General features: G+C 36.3%; 3 protein-coding genes across 4 annotated transcripts; all 3 read left to right on the top strand.

Moving 5' to 3' along the window:
• Window positions 1-527: 527 nt before the first annotated feature.
• LOC145233837 (uncharacterized) lies at window positions 528-2,139 on the top strand. Its single transcript, XM_080098618.1, has 4 exons — window positions 528-730; window positions 1,132-1,220; window positions 1,511-1,637; window positions 1,768-2,139. The coding sequence occupies exons 1-4, from the start codon at window positions 557-559 to the stop codon at window positions 1,963-1,965; spliced, it is 588 nt and encodes a 195-aa protein (XP_079954744.1). The 5' UTR covers window positions 528-556; the 3' UTR covers window positions 1,966-2,139.
• Window positions 2,140-2,908: 769 nt separating this feature from the next.
• LOC145232362 (SMAD family member 4-like) lies at window positions 2,909-10,219 on the top strand. 2 transcript variants are annotated; one of them, XM_080096970.1, is made up of 12 exons: window positions 2,909-3,111; window positions 3,377-3,545; window positions 4,176-4,380; window positions 4,738-4,878; window positions 5,388-5,540; window positions 5,716-5,841; window positions 5,993-6,109; window positions 6,298-6,364; window positions 6,549-6,717; window positions 7,098-7,236; window positions 7,553-7,706; window positions 8,379-10,219. In XM_080096970.1, the coding sequence occupies exons 1-12, from the start codon at window positions 3,047-3,049 to the stop codon at window positions 8,443-8,445; spliced, it is 1,572 nt and encodes a 523-aa protein (XP_079953096.1). In that variant the 5' UTR covers window positions 2,909-3,046; the 3' UTR covers window positions 8,446-10,219. The 2 variants fall into 2 exon arrangements, with proteins under 2 accessions (XP_079953096.1, XP_079953097.1); XM_080096971.1 differs by lacking the exon at window positions 5,388-5,540.
• A 74-nt stretch (window positions 10,220-10,293) lies between these two features.
• LOC145232364 (uncharacterized) lies at window positions 10,294-11,951 on the top strand. The gene is made up of 2 exons (XM_080096972.1): window positions 10,294-10,902; window positions 11,286-11,951. Exons 1-2 carry the CDS (start codon window positions 10,857-10,859, stop codon window positions 11,816-11,818), a joined length of 579 nt encoding a protein of 192 aa, XP_079953098.1. The 5' UTR covers window positions 10,294-10,856; the 3' UTR covers window positions 11,819-11,951.
• Window positions 11,952-12,441: the final 490 nt, after the last annotated feature.

Below are 12,441 nucleotides of genomic sequence, written 5' to 3'. Positions count from 1 at the left end.
TCTGCACCCAAGAGCATGTGAACCGAACATCTATTGTCGCGAGGTCTTCTGAACCTTTGCGGCGGCCACGTGCTTGTAAACAGGCAGTCAGGTATGCAGGACCTCGTAGTGGCAAGTATATAAGAACCCGACGTTAATGGGAAGAGATCAGTTAGGGTACTGGCGCCCCGTGGATGTCAAGAGTTTCTAAAATAATGAAACGTTGGGTAACAACTTTCGCAGAAAAAATGTTTTGATTTTAAACTTGACGCATAATTTTTTAGTAATTTAGGTTGTGTAGTTTTAGTTCTTTTGTTTTTCTTAAACTAAATTTGAGCTTTAAATTTTTTTTATTTAAACGCTTGTAGAAATTAAAATAAGTACAGGCCCAAACTAAGTTATAGTCTTATTTCGTACGGCTTCGAGTATAAACAAATACCTACAGACATGCATAGTAAATAATAGTTACGCTAAACCATATCACGAAAAAAATGGTTGGTGTTTAATATCGGAGCCCAAATTATGCAAATTTTTTTTTCTTAGGTAAATCCTAAATTATATTGACTTCGTTGCAATAATGAGTAGTCCAAGTTATTACGTATTGGTTTTTCTGATTTTTGTCCTTCTACCGACGCCTGCTTTATCCGGTAACTGCTCCCGCAAGTTTAAAAAACATTGGTCTTCTGTTTCAAAGCAAATTCGCATTACAGCGAAGATGCTTATGGACGAGACTCTTTATAGACATTCGCAGGTAAGAACTAGTTTCATAGCAACTATATTGAGAATGTGTATTATTCTTGGAAAATTCACAGTTGATTTATTCGTGATTTGATAAATTGTGGTGTATATATTAAAATCAGTGTCTTATATAAATCGTCTATTTGGTAGTAAATTTAAACCACTTTAAATATGTAGTTCGGCTTAACAAAGGCAAAAATACCCTACGTTCTTCGACAAACTGATGGTAATTTTGTCGAAATTATTTCTAGCATTTTAAACTTACAAACATATTTTATTATTTTTAGATACCGCGCATTTTCAAATCAATGTTAAAAAAATATTTCAGAAGTTTCAAACTGTATTTTTGTCTAATGTTCTGTTCACCTATAACCTCTATTTGGGAAGGACTAGTAAAATTTATTTATATTATAGATCACAGTGAAGCACTTTTCCGGCACAAACAACAATAGTTTTACTCGTGGTTCTATGTATGAACTTCAAAGAGTGAGTGACCTTCTCAGGTAGGACATGTTAATTGCAATTATACCATTTAATTACAATTGCCAGGCGTATTTTAAAATATAGACGGTACCATAAGCAAGAAATTGGATTGCGCAACTTAGTAAATTAATTTGGAAACATTTTGGCGTTTTCGAAAAGTATGTTTTTATCTTAAAGTGTAACCGCCATGTGTTTTTTAATAATACAAAAGTTTGATAATAGGTTATGTGAGTTTAAGAGATCAAAGGTGAACAGTGATGTGTTTTTTGCATAAGGGAGCGTTCTCCAACTCTTTATATTTTCTTTATAGCCTTCTACAGTACATTTTACAAAAGGAACATACGCATTACACTCACTCAAGAACGCATCGAGTTCATTTCACAAAACATATTAAAAATCTCCGAGATTCGATGACAAATCTTATTCCTAGAGACTGCGTAAGTTTTGATAAATTTCTTTGGTTATTTAACGATTTGATTTACCTAACCATATCTGAAAGACCATTATGCACTGTTGCATACCATTCTCGTCGTTAGATTTACTTTTTCACAAATGATTGTTTTTTAGGTAATGATTAGACGTTTTGAGACACACGGCAGTTTCAAACCCTCCTGCCTGGTGAACGTCGCAAAGACTTCGTATTACTTATCATTTCACATTCGTCGGCCAGGCAAAAAGAGGTACAATTTGCCATCCGTCGAACATTTATGCAAGCATATCTTATCAAGCTGCCATTGTTCACTTAGTCATTCAAGGAAAAATTAATTTAAACATATCAATTTTAGTTATGTTATTTATCTTTGTTTGCGTGTGGAATTTATAAATATATATTTTGAGCCTTTTTAGCATTTTTAACTGTTGTATGCACCGTTTGCATTTATGACTGTACGTATTCAATAGTATCGAATTGAATCAATACAATGTTGCAATAAAAAATTATCTTGCAAAATCAAGTCATCGTGTCAGTGGCATAGCCTCAAATAAAATTAAAGGATTTTTTGGGGGAGGGTGCATGTGGCTCCTACGCAAGTAGGCTAGCTCTTCGACATGACGTGTGTGAGTGACTGCGTACATTGTACGCCGTACAACGAAGCCACCTTATCATGTACAAAGGGGGTGACGTGATAACAATGAGCATTAAACTCGAAGCTAACCCAACAAAACAAGACACACTACCAAACAAGAACGGTAAAAAATAGCAACATATCTTTGTTGACAATATCGTTTGCGACACTTTTATGCGCTCCATAACGTTTTAACGTTGCGCAGCTATTTCCGGCTTGGTGATTGTTTTAGTGCAATTGTGTCGCTATGTTGTCTTTCACCAAGCGAAATAAACTCAACTCAACTTAACTCAAAAAATCCGAAATAATTACAGTTTGCATAGATATCATATTTGAAATATGATTTTTGTGTTATCCGTGAGAAAAATGTGTCGGACTCTGAGTGAGTCGGAGACTCTTGAGTTTAAGGCGTTTTGTGTGTTGATTAATTTGGTGTTGTGAAGCTCTTATTTGTATTTTTTATGGTAATGAAATTATTGTTTTAGTGAATAAATAGTTACGCAATTTGCTAACATAAACCACGTTCAACTTTAAAGTAAAAATGCACATTTTCTGCATTAAAAAGATTTGTATAAAATTAAGAGTCGAAAGCTCTATAGCCTAGCATGTCTTTGTAGTTGTACCCAACGTGATAATATTTCTTTACCAAATCCATTTTTAGGCGTTTGTTATGTTTTGCCTGTATATGTGTAACAGGCTCCACATCATGTAGATCCAGCAACTTTTGTACTTAAATAAGACATCTGTATTTTTGTATTCCTGAAATTTATTTACCAGTCAATATGCAGAATGCTACAACATCCAATGATGCCTGCCTCAGTATTGTCCACAGTTTAATGTGTCACAGGTTAGTGTATTGTCTTTTCAATTAGTAAATCTGACCGGAAGTACAGTAATTTGCAATGTGGAAGTTGTTTATTATTGTAAATTGAAACCACATAGCATAACTATTCCAATAAACGTTTTTTGTGTCGTTTTAACAATCAAATGTTGAAGTTTTTGAAAGGTTATGACGACTTATAGTGTTCTGTTTTTGTTTTATAGGGTTACGTTCATTTGTGACTAAAATTACAGCTATTCAATAATCATATTTTAAATAAGTATTTTTGTAGACAAGGTGGGGAAAGCGAAACATTTGCCAAACGAGCGATTGAAAGTTTAGTGAAGAAACTGAAGGAGAAGAAAGATGAACTGGAAAGTCTAATAACAGCGATCACCACGAGTGGTGCACATCCATCAAAATGTGTTACAATCCAGAGAACACTGGATGGAAGATTACAAGTGAGTTAAATTGTTTTTTATGTACCAAAATTTTGCTAAAGTTTTAAAAATATCATTTCACTGTTTTAAACAAGGTTGCATTGTGTTTGAGTATTAGTACTTTAAGACAAAAACTTGTCCTAATTGCATAATACATACAATCAGAAATTATTAACAACAGTATATAATTACTTTAACCTCTGTATTATAAAATCTCTTGATGTACCAGCTACATCCACCTGAACATGTATTTAAAATGCAACTAAAAGGTAATTTTAAAGCATTTCCAAAGCATTGCTTAAAAAGTTTAGGCTAGGTATGTTGTTTTGATTTAACTGATACGAACTCAAATAAGCTTCTGTAGGGATTAAAAAGCCTTCACATACCACTAGTGTGGTACCCATATACCACAGTTGTTGTACAGTTGTAAAACACAAATTGTAGCCAGGGAGCAGGGACCCATGATTTTCTGCCTGCAGAAACAAACTAAGTTTATAAAAACAGTGACTAATATAAGACCCATAAAAATAATATATAATAGTATGGTAAATATATCAGCATTTCCAAGTAGGTCATTGTGTATGTGCAAGGGCAAAATTTGCTAAGCTTCCTTTCTGGTTTATCAAATGCAGTTTATTTTGACTGTTGTAGGTGGCAGGTAGAAAAGGCTTTCCACATGTGATTTATGCAAGATTATGGAGGTGGCCAGACCTACACAAGAATGAGCTAAAACATTTGAAGATCTGCAAATTTGCTTTTGATTTAAAGTGCGATTCAGTGTGTATCAACCCTTACCATTATGACAGGGTTGTATCACCTGGAATTGACTTATCTGGTCTTACTCTTCAACAAGCAGGTAGTTACTATTCATTTTTCATTCAACTTTGTTTCTAAGTCTAAAAATTGTTTTGTACTAACTTGACCAGCAGACTTTTACTGATTAGTTCGAACCTCTTTGTTCTTTGGTTTTAAATAATTTTCTAAAAAGACTGTTAGCAATGTCTAAAATCTTATGTATTGGAATGATGTCTTGTTTCTGTTTTTGACCTGATTAAAATGCATGCTATAAATACTAAAGAAATTGAAATGTTTAGTAGACCTGGTGTAAAAAAGAAATTTCTCCACAATCAATTGTTCTGTAGTGCATAAACTGAATTTTTGTTTTTGACTTTAAAAAAAGTTTGTTGAAAATTAAAAATTCTTTACTTTTAAGGTCCCCAAGCACCACTGGTGAACAATGATTATGCAGGGGAACCACCAAATAGTTGGATGGGTCCAGGCAAGCAGGAAGCTATGGGTCCAACTTCTGCTCAGACTGTTCAGCACCCAGCTGTGGAAAGCTCTAAACCTGGAGGTAATCAACTTCACACCATTTAGACTTAAAAGCAGCAAGTTTTGAAGTCATGTTTCCAGAAAATGCATCTTTTGTGTTGCCACTTTTCAGTACCAACAGTCCCCAAAAAACTTTCTTTTTGTTTATTTTTTGATATTGGCTTTAGTCCAGGGGTCAGCAAGCGGCAACCTTGAACGTTTCTGGTCATTAACTTGTTATTTTAAACAGTGAATTCTTAGTAAGTCATCATTCTTGTGTGGATTAATGGTTTGAACATGCCGAAAAAGACAACCAATTTGAGTGTTGCGTTTCGAAAACAAATATACCCTCACAAACTAGATTTATTTTTATCAAAAAGATAATTGAATTTTTAAATCACTTTGCATGAAAATTCTAATGCGTTTGTCAACCATGGCATACCTGCTGTGCGCTGCTGACCCTTTTTGTGGCATAGGCATCTTACCACATAGTTTTAGTAAAAGGGTACTGACAGTCCATTAAAAGCTGATCAAATAATATGGCAATTTTAGGTGCGCCCAATGGCATGGGAGACGGAGGGGGTACAAACGCACATCACTTTAGTCAAAGCGGCTCTTTTCACCCTCCAAGCAGCAGTGCAAATGTGAATTCAAATCATTCTATGGGCAGTGCGTCACAGCAGCTAATTCAATACAGCCAGCGAAGTATGTCACAGTCTTTATAATGTTCTACTTACTAAGAAACTGTTACAAATATTCATAATTTTGGATTTAGTATTTGCAATTAAGTGGGTTGCAATTAACCAGAATTTTTCGTATCCACAGTGTTCTACAGCAGTTACAATAGTCTTTTTAATTTCTGCATTTTGTTACTATTTAGGCCAACAAATGTCTTGGCAATCTGGTAGTACTGCTCAGTACACCCCTGAAATGAGCGCCTCGATAAATCCACCCTTCTACCCTTCAGCCAGCGACATGTCGTACCTACCTGTTTCCACGCATCCAGGCAAGTTTTTAGCAGTTTTGAAGTCTCAATTTTTCAGCTACAAATAGTCTTTATATTAGCTTGGCTATTTAAAAACGGAAGGATAGATATTGAATAGATGAATTGTGTAACCTGAGAAATAACACTTTTAAAACCCAGAAACCTATTACAGGTCCTGAGTTTTGGTGTTCAATAACATCTTATGAAATGGATGTGCAAGTTGGAGAAACATTTAAAGTGCCGTCCTCATGCCCAGCAGTTACTGTGGATGGATATGTTGACCCATCAGGTATTGATTTTAACACTTGTAACCTATTTTAATGTCTTACTTGTTGTTTACTGTATAGATAACAACTGTAACTTCCATACACACTTTGACCCATTTACAAAGTTCCAAACAAGTTCCTAGTATGAAATTTCAATTTTGTGGAAGTAGAATAATAACATACACATTTTGGTGAAAATGTTTCTTTGCAGGGGGCAACAGGTTTTGCTTGGGTCAGTTATCAAACGTACATCGCACTGAAGCCTCAGAAAAGGCAAGGTAAATAATTTTGTGTAAAGTACATATCGCTTCCATTTTAGATACAATTCATTTAATTTTCTCAAAAAAAGTTAGACTACTGTAAATTAAGGGATACACAATATTTTCGCTTTTATTTGTATGTGCATTGTGTGCTATCCATTTAAGAACATTTTTAGAATCTAAAGTTCATGTTTCTGTCCAGGTTGCATATTGGAAAGGGCGTTCAGCTAGTTTGTCATGGTGAGGGTGATGTATGGGTGAAATGCCTGAGTGATCATGCTGTCTTCGTGCAAAGCTATTACCTAGATAGAGAAGCAGGGAGATCCCCTGGTGATGCCGTTCACAAAATTTACCCAAATGCTTATATCAAGGTTGGTAGTTTGTTTGTTTTTTGTTTCAAGTTTTAACTCTAATGCATCTGTGCTTGATACAGTGGTGTTTAAATTTAGTAGGGTAAAAAAGAGCCAAATTTATTACAGGCAGAATGAAAGCAGAACATGTCGACAAAAAAGAAGTGCCCAAAACTATTTTCTGTGAAACTTGACATAGTTTTTTTTAAAAAATGGTTGCTTTTTTATGATTTGATTAGTAAACGCTTACTAAATGTTTGTGTAAGGGTACTGAATGTTTGTGTAAGGGCCACAGTTCTATGGCCATAAAAGTGGATAAATATCCATTGCACTACATTTTCGCTTTCGGTAGAGCATTTAAGCACCCAGGTAAACATAAATATATGTTGCTGTGTGTTCAGGTTTTTGATCTACGCCAGTGTCATCGGCAAATGCAGCAACAAGCACAAACTGCTTCTGCTGCAGCTAATGCTCAGGCTGCTGCTGTATCCGGGAATATTCCTGGACCAGGATCAGTTGGGGGGATTGCTCCTGCTATTGGTAAGATGTGTTTTTTTAAATTTTCCTATTATGTTTCTAAGGGCCGTATATGGTAACCACTAACCATTTGTGGTAAGTGTGGGTAAACCTAGATCATAAAGTTCAAATCAGGCCTAGCGGTTTACATAATTTTGATATGTATGAAATGCAACACTTTAACAGCTGTTTTTTTTTTTGAACTAGGTGAAATTATTCGAGCATATTGTTGTGGACATGAAACTTAGCCTCTACATTGCCTAAACGCATTCAGCATTAACAATGTATTCAGCTTGGGCCGCAAGCACTAGAGAAATTGCAAAAAAATGCTTCTTTCCAGGTCTTCCCGGATTGTCAGCCGCAGCAGGGATAGGTGTGGACGATTTGAGGCGACTTTGTATTCTACGCATGAGTTTTGTGAAGGGTTGGGGACCTGACTATCCACGCCAGGATATAAAACAAACTCCCTGTTGGATTGAAATACAACTTCATCGGTAAGTTGTCCGTTTTTATGTATGGGGTTAGGGATGTTCAAATTAGAATAACTGGATTAGAGGCCCAATCATTCGTTGTCACACAGTGTTTTCGTTGGGTTGTGACGTGCTGTTTTTTTTCTTTGTTTGTCGTGCACTGTACTACGCGCATTCAGTCATCTACCTTGATGAAGGCGACCTGTATTGGACGTCGAAACGTTGGTATAAAATACAATTGCCTCTGTTAATTCGGTAGAATAACTGGGTATTCTAGAATAATTGTTTCGAATTCAGAATATCGAATCCAATTTTACCCTATTTTTACTGTGCGAATCTGAATAAAATCTAAGAAGGATTCGATATCTGCTTAAAACATCCTTACATAGGGTTTTTTGTTAATGTTTTATGCATTGCTGTTGTTGTAGTTTACACCAAGCCTTTTAAAACGGTGAAAAATTATGTTTTAATACAAAGTTGTTGTTGTTTTTGCTTTTTTTAAGTGGTTTTAGTTGCAAGAGCCTTTGTGTGCTTAAAGAGTTTAAACTCACTTTTTTAAACATCATAAAATGTAAAATAAGTACATTTGTGTTATATTTGTGTATATCGAGACCCTGAACAGTAACAATGCAGTAAAACGGAACATATTTAAAATCTCCAAACTGGCATTGACAACATGTTACTTATACATTACAGGGCTCTTCAGCTTCTCGACGAAGTGCTTCACACAATGCCAATCGGCGAACCGCACGCCCACGACTAACTTCCACCAATAGGTGTGACAATATTTTCCACACTGAAACATCGTGGACACTGCTGATAATAGGTTTGGCTTTCAGGCGCGGAATTGAAATCACTGTCCTAATGTTAAATGTACAAGTGAACCGTTGACAGCTGCGTTAAGAAGGTACTGTTTTGAGAACTTGTATATCTCCATGAAAACAGCTCGTTAAATTTGACAATCGTTTGTCTACACTCAGGCCATAAAGCTGGTTTTTGCAGAGCTTTGTGCAGTGAAAAATGGCTGCGAAAAAGCGTGTCAGTTTTAAAGGAACGGTTTGTGGCTATTTTTCCCTTATGGACTATATTTGAACTTGTATTAGGCAACGTATAAACTCGCCACATACATAATACTACATTTGAGTGTTTTAGTCCGTAAGTTTCTTCTAAGACAGTGGTTTCCAACTCTTTTGCAGTAAAGAACTACTGTTGAAATTTTATCAACTCTGTTGAGCCCAACGTAAAATTAACCACATTTTAAAACTATATTTTGACATTGGACCAGTTTAATGGGTTTACTTACCGCAGGTTAGCACCAAGCAAATACTTTTTTTATCAAAATCCGAATTCGCAGGAAAACATCTTGTGAGTTTACTTAAATGCAGTTAAATATTCGCCATAAATTGTAATTTAACAAACTTTGGCCCGCGAAAAAAGGTAAACATTGTTCCCTAAACACACTTTTTTATTTGTAATTGCCAGTGCAAACTCAGACAAACTAGGATATGCATTTAAACAATGTTCGGTTTCACTTTAAAACATACACCATTCAATAGTACGTTTCTCTTTAACTCGCGTACACTATACATTACTCAATCAAATCGATCTTGTTTTTTGCTTTTGTGTAAAAATCGTGTACCGCTTTCAACATATAGTACCGTTGTCCCTTTTTGTCAGCATCGTCGTATTTTTATAGCAGTAGCCCTGACGAATATATGTTTGCACTATGTAAATCCACCACCAACTGTTAACGTCTAGTGCGGCGTAAGGCATTTATATTATCAATCGTATATGTACCTAGTATCTAAATTTACAGTGGCCGTTTGCTATGATGTACTTGTATGATGACAGTTAAAAAAATGAACTATTATTTGCAGGAATGAACTAATTGTGCATTATCTGGCACATATATGATTGAACTACCGCCATTTTGGCAGATTTTTGGTCAAAAATCGTTACCCTGTTTAAAAGGAACAATTTTGGTATCGGTACCTTTTTGGTGGGTCCCTGAAAAACTATTAACAGACTATTTGATTCTTTCTTACCTTCAGCATGAAATTGGTTGAACATAGCTTTGAACTGATAATACCAAAGCAAATTTTGACTATTCACTGTCATATTGGTACCTTTGCCTTTGCATGACAAAGTATTTTGTCCACCAGAAAAAAAATTCAGTAGGCTTGGACCAAGATAGCCAACATTACAACACACGCATTTTTGTCCATGATGAGCTATGCTTACTGCAACTCAAGGAGATCAATTGGCCTGTTACCTTAATTGGCACTTGTCAGTATTAAGCAAAGCACTGCCTGCTATTTGCCCATTTCCTATTACATTTTCCTTGTACATTTTTTACCAAGTGCCCCATGTGTATACCAATGTACCCTGTTCATTTATGCCAACTCACATCGTTTCGCGTTTGTGAATCTTTCAACACCTGCTTGTCACTTTTACGTCGCCCTTACCGGTTTGTGACGTGCCATCCCTGTTATGACGTCATGTATCATGGTAGCAATAAAGTGTTACGTACAACGGCGCCTATATTGTTCACCTGTCAAAGAAGATTGACGCATTCGCATCCATACAAGCAATAGGATGTACGACAAGTGGAATTATTTTTTCAGTTTAAGGATTTCTGGAGTTCCTAAAATCGATTGCTGTAACAGTGTAACAAATGGACCCAAAGTAAGCTAGTGTACAGTTATTTGCCCGTTAATGACGACAAAAACGTCACATTTGACGTCATAGCCGAAACAAGTGGCATATATTAACCAACGTATGTAACAAAAAATGTTTCTAACATCAAACTTTTAATTTTGCAAGAATGGTCCAGCACGCTAGTTATTAAGTGGAAATGCTACATGGCAGTCAAACACTTGTTATCTGTTAATTCAACCTTCTGGAACACGACCTAATCAGGTATTTTTGACGCCCGACCTTGCAAATTTATCGCTCCACGCAAAAGCCAACCCCAGAGCTGTGTTTAATAATTTATAGCAACAACATCGCTGCGAGAAAAAAAATGCGAACCGCGTTGCTTTGTCACGCAGCTTGCAATTTGACGCATGTGCAGTCGCGTATAATTTCGTTGACGCTTTCCGTTTTGCAAAAGAAGGGGCTGAGGTTTTGTGTTGTTGTTGTTTTAATAGGTATTAGCACAGGACTCTGTTCTGCATGTATGCTACAATTGATATGTACGGTTCAAGATCATCGAGGCAAGGTAAGAAACGGTTTGTCTGAGTGTATAAGTACTCTTGACTTGCAACATTTTTGCCCGTTTTCCCCAAAATAGCTTCATTAGCTATTGTGTGCAAAACGACAGGGCTGGCTAACCTTGTCAATTTGACATTATTACTTCTTAAATGGTGTTATACAGACAACGTTTCATCTTTAGCCTACATGTCAATTTACGGAACACAAAGCAACATTTCCATGACTTTGTAATTTTAGTAACTGACAGCTATTGCTTTCAGTGTAGACAAAATCCTACAGAAGCTGTCCTTATCATTTGTATTTAACTAAAAATTGAGAAACGAAACATACCTGCTACCTATTCTTACAAGAACATTCTTCTTAAACTATGTATGTATTCACTAAAAACAGATTATCAGCGGCGGGTGCGCTACAGATGTCAAGAATACAACGTCCAAGAATGCTGGGTGCGCAATATGGTCGTTCCATATTCCCACTATGTGCCACAGCAGTGGTATAACATTCCAGTCGAACGAAACGCAGTTGGAAATCCAGCAACCCCACAAAGAGGCTTTCGAAGGACAGTTAGAAACAATTATTACAATCCTCGAAGTTACGATCACAACTATGCAACAGAAAAAGCACCCAGGCCTAAGATTGAACCGACAGAACAGCAAGCAACTAGCAGCATCCAAGTTTTATGCGCCATTTGTCTCGACGTCATAAACAACAAAGAACACGGGGGTCAAGAGTTCAAGTTAACGACCGTTTTATCTTGTAAACACAGTTTTCATACACCATGCATCGAACAGTGGTTAAAAAACAGAAACTCGTGCCCTGTGTGTCGCTCTTCTGTGGTATTAAAGTCACACAACACTGACAGTCGGTCTGATACCTTTGAGAGAGTTGTAGTGGATCAACCTAGTCGTCGACGTCAAAGTTAAGTTGTTGTTGATTATTTTCGAAATATCTACTTTCTATTTTTCCTCAAACAGTTTTTCCACTGTACTATACATGTTGCTTCTGTTTTTGTTCTGGGATTAGCCTACACAACTATCAATAAACGGCTATTTACAACCCAGCTTGATAATTCACACACATTCACCAATCCAGCAGAAAATGCACATTGGTGAGAGCCCATATTTCATTTTGCCTGTGAAAACTGTACCCCGAAACAGCAGAACTATTTATATTTTCTTTTACAATGTTCAATAGCTCTGTGTTATATGTTCAAACTGAAATAAAAACCGAACTAAAAAAGACTATTAAATTGGTGGCAAGGTGGTTGAGGATCTTGATGTACTGTCACTGCTTGGTGAAGATGCTGCGGTGGTTTCTGCCATGGGAGCCTTTTCAGCAGCTGGAGTTTTTCTGCAAATATACGCATTTACGCAGGGATTGGGTGATGACAATGGGTGTGTTCTCAAATTAATTCTCAAATACTAGGCAATTATGACGTCGTAAACATTTGTTACCTGCGTGGATGGTGAGAGGTTTTTATTATCGTTACCTCATTTGTACCTTGCTTTTGGCTTTAGGAAGAGTGGGTTAAAACAGCAATACCCCT

The sequence above is a fragment of the Phallusia mammillata genome, chromosome 6, assembly GCF_965637545.1.
Source record: "Phallusia mammillata chromosome 6, kaPhaMamm4.hap1.1, whole genome shotgun sequence".
Taxonomy (NCBI): Eukaryota; Metazoa; Chordata; class Ascidiacea; order Phlebobranchia; family Ascidiidae; genus Phallusia; species Phallusia mammillata.
The sequence above is the reverse complement of the archived record's forward strand: the minus strand, read 5'-3'. Positions and strand labels throughout refer to the sequence as shown.

Excerpts from the sequence above, each read along its gene's own strand:
- LOC145232362 (XM_080096970.1), top strand. The coding sequence starts at position 3,047 with ATGCAGAATGCTACAACATCCAATGATGCCTGCCTCAGTATTGTCCAC. Across the intron at positions 4,381-4,737 it reads TCTTACTCTTCAACAAGCAG|GTCCCCAAGCACCACTGGTG; the intron begins GTAGTTACTATT and ends TTTACTTTTAAG. Across the intron at positions 7,237-7,552 it reads GGGGATTGCTCCTGCTATTG|GTCTTCCCGGATTGTCAGCC; the intron begins GTAAGATGTGTT and ends GCTTCTTTCCAG.
- LOC145233837 (XM_080098618.1), top strand. The coding sequence starts at position 557 with ATGAGTAGTCCAAGTTATTACGTATTGGTTTTTCTGATTTTTGTCCTT. Across the intron at positions 1,221-1,510 it reads AGAGTGAGTGACCTTCTCAG|CCTTCTACAGTACATTTTAC; the intron begins GTAGGACATGTT and ends TTTTCTTTATAG. Across the intron at positions 1,638-1,767 it reads ATCTTATTCCTAGAGACTGC|GTAATGATTAGACGTTTTGA; the intron begins GTAAGTTTTGAT and ends ATTGTTTTTTAG.
- LOC145232364 (XM_080096972.1), top strand. The coding sequence starts at position 10,857 with ATGTATGCTACAATTGATATGTACGGTTCAAGATCATCGAGGCAAG. Across the intron at positions 10,903-11,285 it reads TTCAAGATCATCGAGGCAAG|ATTATCAGCGGCGGGTGCGC; the intron begins GTAAGAAACGGT and ends CACTAAAAACAG.